This window comes from Manacus candei, unplaced genomic scaffold (assembly GCF_025592945.1).
Source record: "Manacus candei isolate 608988 ecotype Guabito, Panama unplaced genomic scaffold, ASM2559294v1 h1tg000009l, whole genome shotgun sequence".
Classification (NCBI taxonomy): Eukaryota; Metazoa; Chordata; class Aves; order Passeriformes; family Pipridae; genus Manacus; species Manacus candei.
The window spans coordinates 1,076,456-1,097,038 of record NW_026138057.1 but is presented as its reverse complement, the minus strand read 5'-3'; the positions used below and the strand labels follow the sequence as shown (position 1 = coordinate 1,097,038).

General features: G+C 39.8%; 1 protein-coding gene across 6 annotated transcripts in view; it reads right to left on the bottom strand.

Moving 5' to 3' along the window:
- Positions 1-13,085: 13,085 nt before the first annotated feature.
- The window catches only part of NELL1 (neural EGFL like 1), a 277,675-nt gene continuing 270,177 nt past the window's right edge, over positions 13,086-20,583 (bottom strand). For all 6 annotated transcript variants that reach the window (XM_051777275.1, XM_051777277.1, XM_051777276.1 and 3 more), the window contains 3 exons: positions 18,971-19,147; positions 17,098-17,322; positions 13,086-15,003 (listed from right to left, as the gene is read on the bottom strand). In XM_051777275.1, coding sequence (XP_051633235.1) covers positions 14,953-15,003; positions 17,098-17,322; positions 18,971-19,147 — 453 coding nt within the window. In that variant the 3' untranslated portion in view covers positions 13,086-14,952. The remainder of the gene's footprint in view (positions 15,004-17,097; positions 17,323-18,970; positions 19,148-20,583) is intronic.

The window sequence follows — 20,583 nt, the reverse complement described above, 5'->3', positions numbered from 1 at the left end:
AACCAGGCAAAAGGCCAGGCAGCAAAATGCTATTGCCCTGCAGCATAAACTGTGCTTGACAGTGAGGAGCAAATCGTGCTCTGTTCCTTTGCAAGGATCTTTCTCTGCTGGGTTCATGGACGTTATTTCTGGAGATCTCAAACTACTACCATAGCACTGAGAACTACTCCATCTTCGTCCAAACTCTCACAACCCTGCTTTTCATTATTCAGTAATTCATATTTATATATGTGGCCCAAGCCTGTAATTAAATCCCTGATAGTCCCTTAAATCCGAAGAGAGAAAGTATCTGGATCTACCAGGGCATCTCCTGGGAGAGATAGCAAGTCTCTTCCATGGTTTTAATACAGCTTGCATTATATGATTTTCACAGCAATTAATATATTAAATAAAATCATAGAATGACCTCCTTTCATAATGTTTAAGTTTTAAATTTCATTACCATCTGAAGAAAATACTCTGGACTAGAAAACAGGCTATTCTGAGAAAGATATGTCAGAGGCTTCCTCCTACTCTGCCCTGCTAACATTTTAATATATATTTTCTTTGAAAGTTAAATAGAATTGTAAGCTGTAACAGGGAATAAATGTTATAAAGATAGAAATCTCTACTGCCATTTACGTGATAAGTTAAAAAAAAGCAACCATCTTTGCATGCTTGGGGGTATTTTTCCCTCAGAAGTCACTTTTTAATCTGATTTAAATCCAATTAAGTCTGAATATCTAAAATGAAGAACAAGTCTTTGAATTTATGTATAACTGATTTAACTAATCACTGTCTTACCACGGAGCTACTAAGCAAACAAACTATGAAAAATAAATGTGAAATTAGATCCAAATCGCAGACAGTCTTGATTTTGATTTTTAAATAAATAAATAAATAAATAAATAAATAAATAATCATCCTGCACAAAACATGGGCCTCTGCTCGCTACCAGCCAGTCAAAGCTGCAGTTATTAGATTTAATAAATAATAGTGAAAAACTACCTCTCCACCAGAGAGCCTGGTGGCACCGAGGCGACGGGGGAAGCCCCACTGCCTCCTCAGCTCTGTCCTCATTCTGACCAGACCTGCATTTACCACTCGGCTTCTTCTGTGTCTTACATCCTCTTTAACCAAGCATGCTGGATGGCTGCTGCCAGCATGGGAGGTGTCCTTCCATCCCTCATGCTCTCCTCACCTCCCCAGAGGAGGGGATGGTCATCGGAGCCCGCCGGACACGCGGCTCTGGTACAATGGGCAGCCACAGGCTCCCCAACCCACCCCCAGTGTCACCCAGCAATGCGTCCCAGGCTGCAAGTGCTGCACAGGGGGGTCATTAGGGAGGACAGCCTGAAGGGCAGGTAGGAAGCACAACCCTTTCATCCTTCTGATGCTCTGTTGACTTCTGTTCTTTCTCATTTGCCAGCATGGACACTGAATGCTGATCAGCTCAGGCATTAGCTGGCCTCAGGCTGCTATTTCCAGGTAGTTCCCACACTTTACTCTGACTTCCTGCTGTATCAAGCAACTTTAGTAACCCACTGATATTTCAAAACTGTGTCTGAGACCTGGAAATCTCAATTTCTACCACATCTTATCTGTAAGTTGAAGAAAGATTGGGTGACTCATTGTAATGCAGCACGCTGAATGTTACTGAATATATAATTGTATAACTTGAGGATAAGGGAGTAACTTCAGCGCTCCCTGTCATACAAGCTTCCCATTAAAGCTTCCATCTGCTTCATACGTGGAAGCCCCTATTTCATCAGTGAGATGCCACTGGAACACTGCCAGGGACCATGTGGCTCCATGCCTGATAAGGCAGCTTTCTCACTGTGGATCACAAGTTCCATAGCTGCAGGCAGAGCTCCTCCCAAATAGATTAGTACAAATTAACCTGGGCATCCAGCAAACTTGCTGACATTCTTCCTTCCCCTCTCACATGCATCCTCCCATCCATTGGAACTGGGCTCACAGAGATTGCATCTAAAAAAGCACTGTGAAGAAGCAGCTCATTTCTGAAATTCCCATCAGCTGCCTATCACACCTCATATCCAGCTGCAAACGCTGCTTGCAACAGCTCAGAAACCCTGCAGCTATTCAGCCTGGGCAGTAAGAGCAAAGATGACAAGCCCAAAATGACAGCTCTTAACTCATTGTCTCATTCCTTTCCATGAAACAAAGATTTTTTCTTCCCCCCTTTTGAACTATGTAATAGATTACAAAGTTTTCAGAGAGCAAAAAGTGGGAAATCTCACATATGTGCCTTGGAGACATGTCTTAGGTGTGCACACGAGGAAAGAAACTCACTCAGATTATTTCTTAAACCCCAGCACAATTCTGTGCATCCAGCTCGGTGCTTTGGCAACAGGCAGCACTCAGTTTCTGCTGTCATTTTCCTGTGTTTTTTCTCAAGGTTTAAGTGAAATGATTACTCAGTTACAGGTCACCTTAATTTTTTTATGATACTTGTTTTGATAATCCAAAATTTACCACAGATTAAAAGAAAACCTTCAGTTATTTTTAAGCCACTTGAAGATTCTCTCATTCAGGCTATAACCTATAAACGCTCCAATTTCTCATCTTGTCTGCAGTCCCTTCCTAATAACCCTTGGCACTGAAGAAGATTAAGCAACAGAATGATTTTTGGAAATCATATCATACTTGCCAAGCATTAACAGAATGCCATTAAGGGTCCAAGCATCCCAGTTGGAATTGCAGGTCTTTCTCTTCCTGTATAAACAGCACTGAGGAGCTCACAGGAGACAGCAGAAATGCAAGGGGCTGCTATGCAAACAAACCCCAGGTTACCCCCAAATGTTTTGTCAGGGTTGATTTTTACTCCTGGACCTCTCCAGGAATCAGCAAGCCATATGAATTTGGTTTCCTAAATTGCCACGGAGCGCTGTAAACTGCTCCAGTATTGCCCTTCTACCTGGTATCTTTTGTTATATCCAGTTAGCCCAGGTGTCATGAGGGAACACATTTCTGTCCTTCTTTCCTTTAAGGCTGATATATCGCGTGATTGTTTTCCCCCTAAACACTGGCAACCATAAAAACTGAAAGAAAAACCTATCACCAAGAGATCTGAACCATTTCCTCTCTGTCGTGGAAAAAAGCGAATTACTTAAAAGGTAATGAAAAGTGATGGATTTGTGGGAGAGCAAAATTAGCTATGATATATTTTAAAGCACTTTTGATATATTTATTAAAAGTCAAGAAGTGCTTCAAAGGAAATCCCAGTGCACTTTCAAAAAATTGCATGGCTTAAAAAAGACGCACTTAAGAAATGAATCAACATTTTTTTTTTCAAATTTGCATTGAGATTTGTCAGTGTGGTACCAGTAGTAGGGAAGGTTTTCCTGCAGCATTCTAATCAGCATAGTCAGATCTTCTCTGAACTTAAGCACTATAAATTTACAACAATAGGGAGAGATGGGTTTATGCACAAAGTCTTTTTACAGTATTTGTAATGAACTAGTTTTCCCCTTCCCTGCCTGTACTGCAGTCACTGTAGGAAATGCAAAGAAAGGAAAATAGGGTGGACATTGCTGCTGGCAATGCACCGACGAAGTGGCATCTGTTATCTTCCCCTGCATAATTAGATTTAGGTATGTCACCATTTTAAATATAGCATAGGCAGTCAATTAAATTCTATTTCCCACTTATAAGCCCATAAAGAGACTTAAGGAAGCCAATGGGTGGGGGGGAAAAGGGGGAGGGAGTGAGGCAGGGGAGGAGGAAGGCACAATTTAGGAATTGCTTGAGACTGCATTTGATTAGGAAAAACAAGGTATGGGAAACTCATGCACACACAAATTTAAGGCTCAGCATATCTTCCAGAGGGCAGTTTAATGGCCACTATCTACCTTGACCAGATGAAGTCTCTTTTCTTAATCCCCAGTCCTCCTGAACTTTAATCCACCGCTATTTAAATTTGTCATAAAATATTTCATTTGCTTTGCCATGTTATTACCTCATCAGTGAGTATATTATGTCCTAATAACTTGTATGTGTTCCCTTTGGCACAAGAGCAGAGGACAGGTTACTGTCTTCCTGAGCTAGCTGTAAAAGCACCATATTTAAACACTAGTGAAGAAATCATACAAGATAAAAGACTCTCGTCCTCATCATAGATTAATACAATGAAAAGACAGATCTTTTCTTCTTCTGCAGAAACAACTCTTTCCCTTCTCCCCACTATTTACTCAGTGCCTCACTAACCTTTACAATGCCTGTACCAGGCAGAAAAAGCCATTTACCTCTCGGGCACAGGAGCCACATCTGGACATGCCCTGTGGGGGCTTCACAGGCTGAGGTGGAGGGGAAAGAAAGCACAGGCACTGCCAGACCCAGTGCTCTGGCCACTGCACTACCACCACTTACCAGACCACATTGCTCCCTGGACCAGCCTCCAGGAACACACAGTGGGATAACACCACGCAACCAGTCAGCTCACAGGTTGGATCAGCAGCCAGCAAGTTTTAAGAGTCTAATCTGCAAAAGAGGCAATGATCAAAAATTGAATTAAACTGACAGTGAAAAACCTATTAGAGTTCCAATGCCCACCACAGTTTGGGCACACAAATCACGGCAGGTGATTTACCACTTACCTGTAAAAAGTCTGTTTTCTTCAAAGAACAACAGCTTGAGTGAAAACAACATTGTCAAGAGACAATGGCCTCCCTTTCCTCAGCCTGAACTGGGGAAAGCTACTAAAAACTACCAGAATATGAGGCAAAATATTTACTGCATGTTTATTTATACATGCTACACAGTCACCTTGAATTATATTGCTCCTGCTTCTAGCTGCATTTTTAACCTTCTATAATTTTCTTTTCTTCAAGCCAAAAGGGAACAATAAAGAACCCAATACATCACTGTATGCTCAATGCCTATTAAAAATCCTCTGATCTGAAGTTCTGCTAAAATAGAACATATTCGGTATTTTGCTAAACTAACTGTATGTATTAAAAGTAAATGGTAAAGCAACAGGGCTCTGACTATCTCTGGTATTAGTGAACTTTTTCTGACAAAGGTAGAAGTTACAAATATCTGTTAGTGTTCTTCAGCACTTCACTGATGTTCCTCCTGTGCAATTTGTTTACTGTTTCAAGACATTAGACAGCCATATATTTTACTTTCTCTGGTTGTAGCCAATTTGCAAGAAAGCAAGTAATATAAAAATAGCTATTTACTCTGTAACAAGCAATAAAGTACATTATCACTTGACATTGATGCTATTAGAGGATAGCAAATCAATAATCAGTTCTTATTCTGTAACTTTGTAAACCATCTGCTTCTATCATTGCAAAGCATGCTCTGCTGCAGCAAAGCCTTTACTGCCATACTAACAAACAATTTGCTTTATAATGTCTAAGACAAAGTGGTATCAAAAGCTTTCTAATTGCCTCACCATTTAAACAAGTGGAATGGTTAGGTTATACAGAAATTCTGCAGAGAGAGATAAATCGTAACTCCCTGTAACACCCTTGCCAGAAAAATATTCTGTTTACCTTTCAAACTCCAGCTTTGTGATTATATGATATATTATGTTATTAGATCCTACATGGAAATTTTATTATTGCCATTTATCACTGAACTGGAGAAGGCTCAAGATGTGTAGCTGAGAGCGCTGTGCTCTGACCTCGCTCCAAAGCGTTCCCTCTCTGCTCAGCTCTGTCCAGAGGTGACTGCTCAGCTCACCTGTGTGCCTCAATTTATGCACCCAGGATTCCCTGTAGAGGCCCTCAAAGGTATCTACTGCTCTTCACTGATCCTCTAGAGACCTCAGCACTCTTTTAAGGGTCACTAAATATCAAACATCTGAGGAAAACTTGTAGTGTTGACAGTGTAGAAGAACTACACTGTCATTGTGGTCTTGGGCATCCCACAGAATGTTAAAGAAACATTCTATCAAGGATGAATGTGGGGATGTGGGATGAGGAAGGCAGAACTGCAAGCAGAACTTAATTTGAGGTTTACAAAGCTTCAAACCTCCAGTAATCACTTTTAAGCTGACAACAGAGTCATTGGTTTTCTCAGCAAGTTCATTGGAAAGAAACGAGCAGTGCAGACTCGGGATCCCAGTCCTGCTCTGTTTTACTTGCAGCCCTTTGCTTCAACAAATCTTGCCTTTACAACTCCAGCCAGGCAGTGGGAAATGCCATGCTGCTGGCTGGCTGCTCTGCCTTCCTGGCCCCCGCCCTGGCACCAGCCCCACTCTCGTGGGGAAGTCGCAGCTCCAAGATCCACCTTCCTGCTCTTGGACCTTCTCCCAGTGGCCAGGGTCAGGTTATTTTCTAAATAAAATCACATCATAGAAAGCTGAAGCAGTTTAAAATCTGGAGTGTCCACATTCTAAAGATAAATACCAAAAAAAAAAAAAAATAATCTAATAGTATTTTAGTGTATTGACTCTTTTGGAGTAGTCTTTTTTGTTTCCTAGGCTTAGGAGTCTTTCCTATAAATCACTTCCACATTTAGTGTCACCAGCTTCACAAATTCATTTGTCTTTGCTAAAAGCATCATTGCCTGTGTTGCTATTACCTGGCTCTTCAACCCATGTGTTACTCTTGCACACTCCTAATTTAAACTGCCCAATGACATCGTATTTCCAGCATTAAGTAATATTAGTTTTATTTGCTTGATTTCAGCTTCACTTTTCTCACATGCAGAAAGCCAAAAGAATGTTTATAACCTAGATTAGTCAGTGATGTCCCATTACATATTTGATAATGGCTTTCCAGTTTCTGAACTGTTACCTCTTTTCTGCATCTGGTGCCAGCCTGAGCTTAATAAACCATTTATTTTTGCTATAGGCAGTATTCTCATGTCATAAAAAATGCAGAAATCTCATTCTGGAGTTCCTGCTTACTTCTCATAAAGCTTTATTTTCCTTTTGGTTCTCTCCCTCCATTTCCAAGCTTTGATAAAATGATTTCTTTTGCCTTGATTACCAAACATCACCCCATATATATAGGAACTCTTAACCAGGATCTTTTTTACAATTCTGCAATTGTAAAATTTGCAATTCTTTGATCGCCTCTGAAGTATCTCAGAGGTTTCACTGAAGCTCCTAAACCTCTTATTTTCAAGCTATCACAAATCATTTTATCTGTTTTAATCTAAAACCAGTCACGCACCATAAAGTTTTAAATTTACTGTTTCGCTGATCAATTTATCTCACTTTGATTACACTTGTTGAAAGACACATTTTGGATAGGATGTATTTTCTGCACAAAAATGTTTCTGCATGCACTTTTATGATATGCCATGGTGCAGTTAGACCACACCATGACTTAATGGCACAGTGCTAGATACTAGTTTTTCTGCATTAAAGCTAGTGCTATGAATTTGGCACTGCCCCTATACTATGGCATTCCCATTATGAACTAAAATTGCTAAATGTATGCACTTTTGTGTTTGTCTGCTCAGTGCAAAGCAGACAACAACACCGAATGTGTTTTTCTTTAGGGTCTCTTCCTTATTTTCTGGGTGTTGGGGGCAGGGTCCTCACAGGTTGGTTTTTTTTCCTGCTTATACTTAGACACAAGAGTTGGCCACATTTTGGCATAAATTCAGAGCAAAAGCACTGAAAACACTGAAAGGAAAGTTGGGCAGTTCAAGCACCATGTTTCACTCCTTTCCAAACACAGAGCCATCTCCAGCATCAGCTTTCTCCCAAAAGCTCCCAAACTCCCTCAAGGGGAGCTAGATATCTCTAGCCCATTATCTTTAATGAAGACCCAGATGCACATTGAGCTTGGCCTGGATCAGACACATCAGTCTTTTAGACCAGCAACTGGACCATAGACACACTTCAGGTTGCCCAAACACTGCCTCTCTTGGGGGGCACCTCGGCTCACAGCCCCCCAGCTCAGCCTGCCCTGGAACCTGGCTCTCCACAGCTGACACTGCAGACAGCCATGGAGAGGCACACACCAGAGAAATCATCACAGAAATCATGGAAATGCTTGCTTGGGTTGAAAGGGACCAGGAAGGTGCCACCCACTAGACCAGGTTGCTCCAGGCCCCATCCAGCCTGGCCTTGAACACTTCCAGGGATGAGACATCCAGAGCTTCTCGGGGCAACCCGTGCCATGGCCTCATCACCCTCTCAGTAAAGAATTTCTGCCTAACATCTAATCTAAACCTCTCCTCTTTTAACTTAAAACGATTTTCCCCTTTCCCTGTCACTATCTGCGCATGTAATGAGTCGCTCATACATCAGTTTTTTTCCCCCGTTATCCCCTCATGACACTGCTCATCCCTTTCTAGTGACCTCTGTGGCCCAGGGCAATGCAGAGTCTTACTGACAGTGATAATATAAGCTCAGCACTGAAACACCTGAATCACTGAAAAATGTACATTTTCAAACACGGAGCTTTCTAAAGCTTAGCTCTTAATTTTAGCACAGCTGGGGTATAATTTTTGAACATGTGGGACTGACATTTCTCATGCTATCCTTGCAGTGGATCAACTCGCCTGAAATAGATGACATCCATCTATTTTCTCTTGAAATAGTACTACTCACACTAGAAAAGCTCCTCTGTAAATAGTATCTCAAGCATTGACAATTGACATAGAATGAGATGGCTACTCAGAGGTGAAAAAGTCATCAGGGATAATTTCTTTTTTGCCCAGCTGTAGAGGATATATATGTGCACACCATAATCCCATCTATCTTACAAGAATGCTTGAATTCAGGAAGAGAAATAGCTTAGAACTTTCATGCTGAGCAATACTTAGAAATAGGAAACCTTCAGCTTAACTCCCCTGAACTCCACAGGCATACAGAACTGCAGCCAATATTTGTGATTTATACCATATCCCAAAATACTTCCTGGTGATGCCCAAGGTTTTGTTAAGGATTGATGTGAGATTGCTGTCAGACTCATCTAATTACAGCTCACCTGTCCTCCCTTCCCCCAATCTATCAACTTGGCTTGAGATACAGCTGTGTTCTTGGTTTACTAAATGAATTTTCAATACTGCTGAGCCAGTTTGGAGAACTCCAGGCAGAAAGGACATGGAACAGACATGCTCAGGGGCAGTCTGCAGTCACTCTTTCAAATGCCAGAGATGCAGTTCCCTCAATGCCTGAGAGAGTAGACACTTAAATGAGAGGTTGTTAAATAAAAGATGCCTGAAACTTGGGTGACTGGTTTGATCTGTCTTGCTTTAGTAATGACAACAGTTTTTGTAACTGAGGTCCAGATTAGGCATTAATTCTAGCTATGACCAGTATAAAACAAAAAGGCTGACATTTGAATGAAAAAAATATCAGTTGCTGTTCTAAATTTCCTTTTACTATAGACATGAAAGCAAATATTTCTTTTGCTCAGTTTTCATGTTATCTCCTCAGTGCCCATTTAGGTTGTAAGACTGTCATGATGGGAAGGCCTGAGAGATCAGCAAAATGATCAAGGAAAGTAGAGAATAAACTATAAAGAAAGGAAAAATCACTTTTTGTTGTAAGTAGAATTAAAATACATCCAAACCCAAAAGACAATTTAGTAATACCTGTTGACATTACTAATAAGCCCACTGAGGCAAGGATTGTTTTGCTATGCATTTACTTCTATCTTTTCCATCCAGAAGCTCATCCTTAGCCAACCCACACCCTAAGAGAAGCAGATCATTCCTGGTGTTTCTGACATTTCTAAGGCAACAGCAGAAGACGCCTTTCAAAGACTTTTTCTCCTGGTTTTGGCTGGGAAGCCAAATGTGAGCAAAAGGCCAAACCTATGACCAGGCTGAAAAATCACCTCTCCAGCTGCAAATGTACTTCAAAAATACATATTTGGTTTTCTTTAATGCTTACCTTCACAGATAAGTTTACCCTGAAAATTAGTGCTTACCTGAACATATTTTGGTGGTTCTCTGATTCTGATTTCATAGATGTTGAATAAGGATTTCCTGCTTGGAGTCTGGGGACACAACAGCGGCAAAGCCCACACATTCTAGCACCTGGGTGAATATTTTGCATAATATTCAGGTACCAAAACAAATCTGCATATTTAATACTGCCAAAGGGAATCCATCAACACTAGTGTAAAGAAGCCCTGGATTACATCAAATGCATTTCCAATTCTTGTGAGAGGAAAAGTAGATTTAGAGTTAATCAAACAGCAATCAATCAACTGCATTATTAGAAAAAAGGATTTTTCGGCTCTGGTTTAATTTCATGAAAAACTCCTGGTCTCAGCTCTGAGCGAGGGTATGATCTGCTGCAGAGCCTCTAAGCAGTTCCTCACCGAGGGGGACCTACGTGGGTACAGGTCTAAGCACACAGGCACTCAGAGAGCCTTGGGACAGGTGACATGATCAGTCGTTGGAAAGAAATTACAGAAGAGAGAAGGACAACCAAAACCTACTGTATCTACTGCTGTAAAACAGTATCCAGCCCTGTAGAACCACTGGCTGCAACCCCAGTACCTCCTGAACACCAGTGTTCTGGCCAGGTAACTCTGTGCCCTTTCCCAAGGTGGTTTCTCCCCTTCACAGTGGAGACACACAGGAAAAAGAAGCCTGAATCAGTCCAGATCCTGTTGTAGCTACCTCTGTCTCAAAGAGAACATATTAAGGCTTACTTCCTAAAACCACTCAATTCCAATCAGAACACTTAAATGAAACAATTTTGTGCACAAATTTAGGAATTAAAAAAAAAAATAAAATTCAAGTGTAAGGCACTGATGAAACAAAGATTCGGCTCCCAGTCAGAAATCCACCCATCAGACCTCACTTCATCCCCTCACACTGCACAGCTGAAGTAGCAGTAAAGAATTTAAATGGCAGATATATGGTTTTGGGGACCTTGTTTTATGTTTGTTTGTTTGCTTGTGGTTTTTTTCACCGGGCATGACTTTTGATATCATGTGTTGTCAATCTTCTGATGATGATTTCATTAAAAAAAAAACCAAACAAACTGAATTTGACCCTTTTTATTAGTTTATTGATAAAAATTGATATGAGGGACTATCTGTTGACAGCTAGCAGCAAGAAATACTTCTGCTAGCACCTGCAAGTAATATTTGCAGATTAAATGCAATACCAGCAGTTCAGTAATGCCTCTGAGGTCAATGACCAGCTGAATCAGAATTATTGTTGCTTTCTACCAGTAACAGAGAAGAATTAGGTATGAAACATTCAGATACCTCAGACTGGATATTTTTGATTTCTTTTGTTTTTTAATGTATTCCACCACAGGTCTTCCTTACACTACTTTAAATATCAATGAGCATCAAAGATGTACCTTAAGAGGAAGAGGAGCTTGTTGGCAGGTACATTTTTCTGCTGGCAGAATATGTTCCTCAAACAATCATGTCTTATCACAACACTCACTTAAAATTTTACATCAAGCTGTATCATGGGGCCCTTTTAAAAACCCCTCATTAATTATGATTACGTAAGTACCATTAGATGTGAGACATTCCCATATTGCTCGTAGGAGTTATGATTTAATTCTGTTACAATCTACTCTACCATTTGTATAATGACTCCTGACATTTTACCTTTTGTTTTCTAAAAGATTATTGTCAGACATAGGAAAAAAAAAAGAAAAAAAAAAGATGATACTTTGGTTGTGATTGTGATCTGACTGAAAAGATGTTATTAATTAAATCTTGTACACAGTTATACCTGAAAACTCACTGACAGCTCTTGGGGGAAGATACATTACTGGAAGACCATTGTTATTTAGGCCTCTGAGGCAACACAGAGGCTCTGATAAAGCCTACATACATTCCTGTGAGTTAGGCTATTATTCAGCATTTGTGGGGAATAGTTCAACTTTGGCCTTTAATAGTTCCTGGCCTGGCTCAGTGTGGTCCATGACTCCAGGGACCACTATGAAGGAACATTTGCTTCAGCTCTGTAGATGAGTTTGCAAACACACAGGGAGCAGAGCTGAGAAGTCATTTTCCTCACAGAACACAACACAAGGTTCTGGTTTCGTACCTAGGCTGAGCTTTGAGCCAAAAGGAAGAGGGCAAAAACATTTTACCAGAGCTGGAATTTTCATTTTCTGTTTCTCGTTCGTGTAATTTTTTGTCATCAGAAGATTACAGAGAAAATACTCCTTCAGGGGATAAATAAGTAGAAATTGCTACAAAATTCCAGTTGCCTATAGTGAGAGCTTTGACCAAGTCCCTTAACTAGCAGCAAGTTTCTTTTCACAGAAATTATAGTGGCTGTTCTTTTCATGTTAAAACTATACTATATATATACACTATATATACACATATATAACATATATATATGTATATGTACTTCTGAGCAGAGAGAAGGTCCACCTCACAAACGTAGAGGAGAATTTTCTTAAATTATTTTAATAAGCATTATTTTTTCAGCATTTTCATTGTAGTGCCCATATACTTACACGGAATAAGGAATTTCATCAAGAAAGACGTTTTGAAAGTTCTTACTTACCTTAGTGACACAGGAACACAGGGAACTGAGTCTTCTTAATGTGCTCTTTGAGCTGGGGCTGGGGCTTCTGAGTACTCTGAAGGTAAATGTGATGTGACTAGTGATCAAATTGCTTCATAAGGAAAAGTTCCTCACAGTCAGGGCAGCTGCTTAAAATGCAACATAAACAAACAGGGTCTGTGTCAATATTTTGACTCTGTGTAAACAATTCAAGCGGTATCACTCTGGAGTTAATGACACATAATGCTGTACAAAATGCTCTGAAAGGGTTTTAGTGAATTAATCTGCCTTTGCGCTCTGGAAGAAAATTGGTCTCTGCAGTGGAAAAATGTTAACTTCAGTGCTCCTGTTAAATATGATCCTAACTAGGTCTGGAGCTTCCATAAAGCATCCTGGAAAAGGGCTTCACTACTACCAGGTAAACGGGAAAAGAATGATTTTCAGACCTTGCACTGTCTTAATTCCTTTCACAGAGCTTCAGAAATTGGTCAGATTGACAGACTGGAATATATGATTTTGTCTGAGTAAGTATAAATGAAATATTTCTTACAACTCTTACAACATCTCCAGGCAAACACTCTTTCTCCTTTTTGCAACATCATGAGTTTGAGCTGGAAAGGACATTGATCAGTGTTTTACAACCCTGTTAATAAAACTAAGGGAAAGCAATCTGTACATAGGAGTTTATTTAGATGCCCACAAATTTTAAATCATTCCCCTTTATATCTCAGCCCACTGGATATCCTATCCAACTGAATTACCATTGGGTTTTACAATGTGATATACAAAATGAGCTGACATTATGATTTACAAACATCCTTTGAGTATCATATAAAACACAACTCTTTCCCTTATTATACAATCATCAGGGCAATGCAAATAGAATCAACACATTATTAGCTGAAAATGATGGGGCATTTTAAGAAAATAAATTTAACTTTACCACACAAACCTGTTAACTAAAACAAAACCCATTTAAAAAATGGGAATAAAGTTGTCTGAATGATTAAAGTAATTTCATATTCTTTGCCACTGTCCCCTTATAAACATAATAGTACTTCATTTAAAAGACGACTAATTTTTTCACTGTATAGTCACACTTCATTCTTATTAATCAGTTTCACATTTTCTCCATGAAATTATGAAAAACTCACAAATGTAGACTTTCCAAACTGTAGCCACTATACTTATTTTTGCAATCTTTTCCGTACACTCAGTGTGTTTAAGGAAATAAACAGAAATAAAAAAAAACACCACACAATGAGCAGAACAAAACATAACAACACGTTGAGAATGTGACATTTAAGCCATAGATGCATCACCATAGAAATATATTGTTGTTCTAATGTCACAAACTTTCTAGCCTCATGAAAAAAAATAGACATTAGTTGAAGAGAATCTAAACTCTAACCTCGATATGGGGCTAGGAGTTTTACTTTATATTTCTGTCTAAACTTAGGTACTCAACAATGCAGTAAATTTAAAACTAAATATTTCTGAATGTCATAAAATATGAAAAGATAAAATCTGTTTCTGAGCTGTTAACTGGGTAATGGAAGTTACCAAGCAATGGAAGTTAAGGCCTCCTGTCCTGCATGTCACTGGTACAGGGGCCTCTGCACTTTGTCACTGTGGGAGCAGTAACTGAGCATGACAGACATCATTATTACTGCAAACACAAAAAAAGGAAAGACTCTGAACTCATCAATGATGCTACAAATGCAAGCAAATTCTACCTCAGTCAACTTAAATTACATCATCTTAAGGGTCTCTGTTGTATCGCTGTATAATCCAGAGGAAGTATACTCAATGGAATACTGGTAATTCTTTCCTGAATCTGTACTGAATTGGCAATGGAATGTGGTTTTAGTTCCATTTCTCACTATAGGAGTCTTGCTGCTCTGCACATTTGGAGAAGAAAGTGCTTTTTCTGCCATTTCATTAAGTTCATGGCATTTAATTTTATAATTTTTCTAAGACAGACTTATTTTGACTACTTCCATTCTGTCCATACCTTTGAATGCTTTAAAATGTTGGACAGCTGTGAAATATAAGTACTATGCAATTTGACTGTACATACATACATATTTTCATAAATACATCTAACAGGGACCTTGGAACTAAGTATGTGATATCATGGGACAAAAATCACGACAGGCTGCCTTATTTGTAAAATCTAGATTCAAAGTAAGAAGAGCTGAATTCTATCAATGTTGTCAGTACACAAATTAAAACAAAAGTACAGCATTAGTTTACCCATGAAATAATTTAAACATATTTGCGAATTTCTTGACAGGAAAAGTGTGTAATTTACAACACTGAAAACTTTTAGCAACCATTGACTTCTACGCGCTGTACTGTGAGTCACCCGGACAAGGATGAGCAGAGTGATCGGTCCCAAAGGCAACTCCCAAACACCTTCCTAGTTTGGAGACTTTGGTAATTGTCTGTTGTATATAAAATGCCAATGCACACGACTTCCTTTCAGGTGTTAACTCCATCAGTGTTCCTCCCTCAGCACAGTCCAGTCTGACGAGGTCAGTTGTTGTTGAGACACTCTAAATCCACCGAGCAGCAGACGTTCCCATTCTGCACAGACAAACAAGCAGGTGTCAAGTCACAAAGAGCAAAGGGGCTGGTGGCATGCAGAGGTACACATCCACTGCCTACAAAAACCTGCTTCCATCACCCCAAGGGTCGCTGTTGCTCCCAGTGGTGGCTTTTTGAGGAGGCTGACTTGAACAAATAGCACTGAACCAGCCCGGACTACTCAGGAACTACAAACCTGGATGCAGTCCCCAAAACAAAATACAGCACAGCAATGGCAACAGAGATGACTGGATTTTTCTCTCATGGAAGAAAGTCAATGGAAAGAGTTTGTGGCAGGAGAGCCTACCCCTGATAAAACCTAAAATCCAACACAATGCAAGCTATAAACTGCTGGTGCCAGGGTGCTGCCTTGGTGTTGAAGTGTGCTAAAACCATCCTGGCTCACCAGACTTCGAATACACATCCTGCTATTGAAACAGGATTTGACAGATAAGCTAGTCTGCTGGCTTGTAGATCTGTGACCAGCAGTCAATCACTATATACTCTAACAGTCCAGTCCCCCCTCATGCAGTCAGGTTCTTCTGACATAACCCTTCCTGGGGTGTATGTGTGGAGATTCCTCCCTTGGCTGGGGACGCCCTCCAAGGTTACTCCTCCATGCTGAGAGAAAGAGATCTCCTCACCAGCGTTGGTATGGGTGACTCACATCAGATGTCTACTTAATAATTACTTCTTTTTGCTAGCTTTAATATAACTGCTTCAGGAATTGCTTTGTTACTACTTTATGCTATATTATACTCTACTAGTAGATTTTTAGTGTTTATATTGTGCAGTAATAGTTTTAAGATCTTTTGTCTGATCATTTGTATAAAATAAATTATTCATTTTATGTAAATATTCTCATCTTGCCAATCATTAAAACCTGCAGGACAAAAGTTGTTCAATCACACCTCTATAATTCCTTAAATTTAAACCATTAACGTAATCCAAGGCTAAAACTGGGTTTATCTGCACATAGACTCCTCTCTGAGAAGGGGTTTAGAAAGAAGGGAATCCTTTCTGTACCTCGAGACTCACCAGCAAGGCTTTGCTTTTTAATAACTTTATCTAAGCCTTCCATGCCCACCTGCGGCAGAGTTTTGATGTGATCCACAAAAGGAAGGTTTCTGTTTGTCTGAAAATAGCAGATAGTTCAGGTTCTTGATTTGTGGCAGATGTGGGGGAGATGGGGACAACACACACACACACCACACAGCTTTGGAATGTAATCCTTTGTTAAATATCTCTCTCTAACATCCAGTCATTTATAAAGCTATCTTATGTAATATATCTAATGTAATAAAAAATTACAACCACTAAAAGCCCAAATGAGCCATTTTTTTACCTTTCTTTTTTTTTTTTTAAATCCAACACAAATCAGCAAAAAAAAAAAAAATTTAAAAATGCTAGGAAAGCTACCTTCAATAATTTAAAGCCCTGGAGCAATAGCTTGCTCTCCCACAGTGAAAAGAACATTTTATAAAACTCAAAACAACATTTTCATAATTCTGATATTAGCACAGTGGGGTCATCGCTGCACAAAGCCAAGGAGACAGACTGCACTTCTGCATTAGAGGCATTGGATTAAATGCATCTTGATGAGATCAGGGAACAGAAACTGCGACATTCCCCTCCTGTTACTGTTGAGGGAGTGGCTTCATCTGTGAGCTGCAGTGCCCTTTTACTTGTGGACTTGCTGGTGAAACTTTTATTAGTGTTTTTGCCTCAGCTTACCAGGTCTGTAATACGCATGTTCATGAACATCCACATCAGGCAATTATTGAAATGTTAGTCTAGATTCATACTGAGAATGCCTGAAGGGCACTCCAACAGAATGCTGCACTGGGATATTAACATAGCTGTGCTCAACATTTTCAGCAAGGAGAGAATTGTTTTGTTTCCACTCTGCAACACAGAAAAGATGTGGGGTTTTTGTAGGCTCTCGGGTCTCATTTACTTCCCCAAGACTTTAATGGGAGCCTCCAAGGGCAAGTTTTGTTTTGTCCCTGAACAAACCCAATTGTATTTTCCTGAACAAACCTAATTTTGTTCAGGATGTACATTTCCATGACCATTGCACCCGGCCCATCATACCTTGCATTTGCAAGTTGTACAAGGAGATCCCACCATTGTCCATACAGCGCCGCTAAGCCTTGTGATTCCATAGCCATCTGGACAGGTTTTCCTGATGTCATAGGTGATGTTGTCAGCCAGACACGGGTCACTGACACAGTGGGGACAGCACTCTCCTTCTGAGATAGCCGTGTACTCGCAGTTTAGACTCGGGCACAGAAGAGGCCAACAATCCACCTCTCCTTCCTATAAAAATTGAAGCAAATCTCATTGAATTTGTTGCCATCTATGAGTTACCAAGAAACGCTTTATCCTGTTGAACGGAAAAGTTTTGTTTTGCCAAAATTGCAGCAAACTGAATGGATCAGATCTCAGTTTGGTTGATCATACAAATTCACATTTGAATACTAAGCTGAAGTTCCCTAAATGTAGCAGATTATCATTAGGTTGTTTCTGTTATCATCATAGCATGGGGACTTGAGTTCTCCGGGGATTTTGAAGACAGGGTTAAATACCGGGTTCCAATATTTTCCACAAACTATAATTTTTGCAGTGATTGCCTTGCAGACTCATGAACTCTTTCTACTCCTGGTCACATAAACACCTCTGTGGGATCACAGCAAGCATTTAAATAGAAAATTAACACTGCAGATAGATGTAGGTTAGTATGCTTGACAAGCATCGAACACCGATCTAACTCGCAGCAGACAATATTGACTCCTAAAGGAATTGCTAGAGCAATACCATTTATGTTCCACTGACTTATTTTATTATTTAGCTTTGTGAAATAAAAAAAAACAAATGAACAACCAAAACCAAAGCAGTTTAGTAGCTAGAGACATTGAGAAGACAGAAACATCAGGTCACTTCTGCAGAGTATTCTGTGTGTCTAAACTTAACCTGTGAAGGGCTTCAATAACTTGCATTATGCTACTCTGCAAACACTTCAGATGTTGAGAACATCACACACTACACAGGACCTTACAGGTAGCACTGATTTAGAGCGCCACTGTCTTACAGTTCTTTATGTTATCCCCATCATAAAATTAGGCAAAGAACCGTTAGACACAACCTCAATACTTACTCTGTGCATTATGGATAATTATCTTGTAACAGTAACTTAGCTTTGAATGCAATTTCCTTCCTGATGCTCAGACACCTCTTGATTAGTATCATACATAACGACTACGTTATACACACAGCTATAAATGGAAAGCTGATAATTTTAATGAACTTCACTGATGCACTAATTAGTGTATCTGTGGAAAACTTAAAGCTTTAAGGAAACAATCTACAGCGTCTAACGAGAAAATAAGTGTTCTTTATTTTGCATGTTCTTCTAGTAATTTCAGTTTTCTTTAGCCTTTTTTATTTGGTTAATTTTTTTCTGACTTACAAAGTGGTACTGGCCCTTGGTGTTTCCAGCATTTGCTGAATGGGGAAAAAAAAAAATTTAAAAAGGGATTTCATTTTCCATTTTGCTAAGACAGCCACACCAGCTGATGTAATTAAAAACTGAAACTTCCCCAACCAAATCCATCACATGAGAAAAAAAATCTGAAAAAGTAATTTAAAGATCAGACAACCTTATAGAAGTTCTCAAAAGCAGACCAGCGCTGTCATTAATATAGTGCCATGGTTTCCAAGCTTTTGTCAAGCTTTTCATTTTGCTCATTAGACCTACTTATTCAGTAGAAAGAGGAAAACTGATGATGTAGCTCTCAGTTCTCTCTGGGGCTCCGTAAGCACTTCGTCGTCATCCCCAGTCAGAAAAGCAGGTGAAGGAAGAGCCACGCCCCTGCTTGCAGGTATGTTTCGCTAAAAGTCATAATCATTATTGTTATTATTATTATTATTATTATTATTGTTCCTATCCAGCATGCTTTTCCCATACCAGGCAGCGGCACTGCTGGCAGCTGTAGGTCCAGTTGTCCCCGCTGCGGTAGAGCTTGTGCCCGGTTTGGTCGAGGCACTGGCTGGTGACGCGGGTGTCGCACTCGGGGCAGCAGAACAGGTCAGCGCTGGGGTTCCTGCAGTCACAGGCCGTCCTCCGGCAGAAAATCCTCCCGTCCTGCGAGGACACATTGCCCTGAGGTCAAGCACAGGCTGCCAGACAGCCACCCAGATAAGGTCACGGGCGTACAGAGCAAAGGGCACACCTCTGGCATATCAGGAAATATTAAGTTCTTAGTGTATTCAATGATACCACCGACAAGGGTTGGATCATGCCTGTTGTAATATGACAAATACCAGTATTATCCCAATTTCTGTCAGTGCATGGATCCAATACTGCCTGAATCTGAGAACAGTTTGCCTGTCTCCAGCTAACTGAATTTAAAATGAGTCAGTATCTCAAAAGAAATATAGGGAAGGAATTTCATATCTCATTGGTTTCATCAACAAACTATTCAAGCAGTTGTCACTCTAATACATATAACATTTATTTAGCATTACTTTGACTGAATGTACCGCCATGAAGAAAATAAGTTGAATAAAGGTAGAAAATAAGTTGAATAAAGGTGGCCCCTTTAACTTTATCAGAGCAAAATATAACAAAGTCACAGTAGCACTACTTGTTCTTTATTCCTGACCTCACATCTGGAACACAGTACACCAGCATAAAGACAAATGGACTCATCATCACTCATTATAATTCAGTTCATGTATTTCAGAGGCCCTGGATTTCATAGGCTTTCCAAAATATGATTCTGCTAAATATTTGCTTACAGTTTTGAATGGCTCATTTTGTTAAAGACCATTGAACAGAACTGTTTGAGATAAGCAGAAGAATTGCTTCTGCATGTAAAGAGAAAAGGATATATTATCTTCACATCAGAGAAAACCAAACTGATTCTAATTTTAGTTATGAAATTTGGATGAACTGTCATGTTTAAAATTACACCCCTTCTTGTAGGTGAGACATCACAGAGAAATGCCACATGCAGGCTGGAAACTGAAGTCACAACTAACAGTGAGGAGATTATGGAAAAGTTCTGACATTAACTCCTTTTGCAGTCACTGCTAGTTATTGGATTACTCCTTACCCAAGCAAAGCATCCACTGCAGCCAGTTTAAAGATAGAGCTGTGAGACAAAGGAAGGTATATTCTGCTCTGGGTCACAACTATACAATTCCTAAAACAACTCCATTCATTTCATCACAGTTTTTCCTATTCTCATCAGAACCTTGCTCTGAGTCTATAAAACTATATCTGATGTCAGAAGGAACCAAATTTCATTGCCAGCAAATACAGGTATACCTTTCAATTCAAGGGAATTAATGTCCTCTGATCCCTTAAAAAAGTGATTTCTAAAAAGAGTGACAGCAGCCCAGGATGGCTTTTCCATAGGCAGACAAAGCAGCCCTAACCACAGCACAGAATCACAGAATGGTTTGGGTTGGAAGAGACCTTAAAGATCATCTTGTTCCAATGCCCCTGCCATGGGCAGAGACCCTTCCACTAGACCAGGTTGCTCAGTATGTAGTACAGGGGGGTTGATTGCTTAT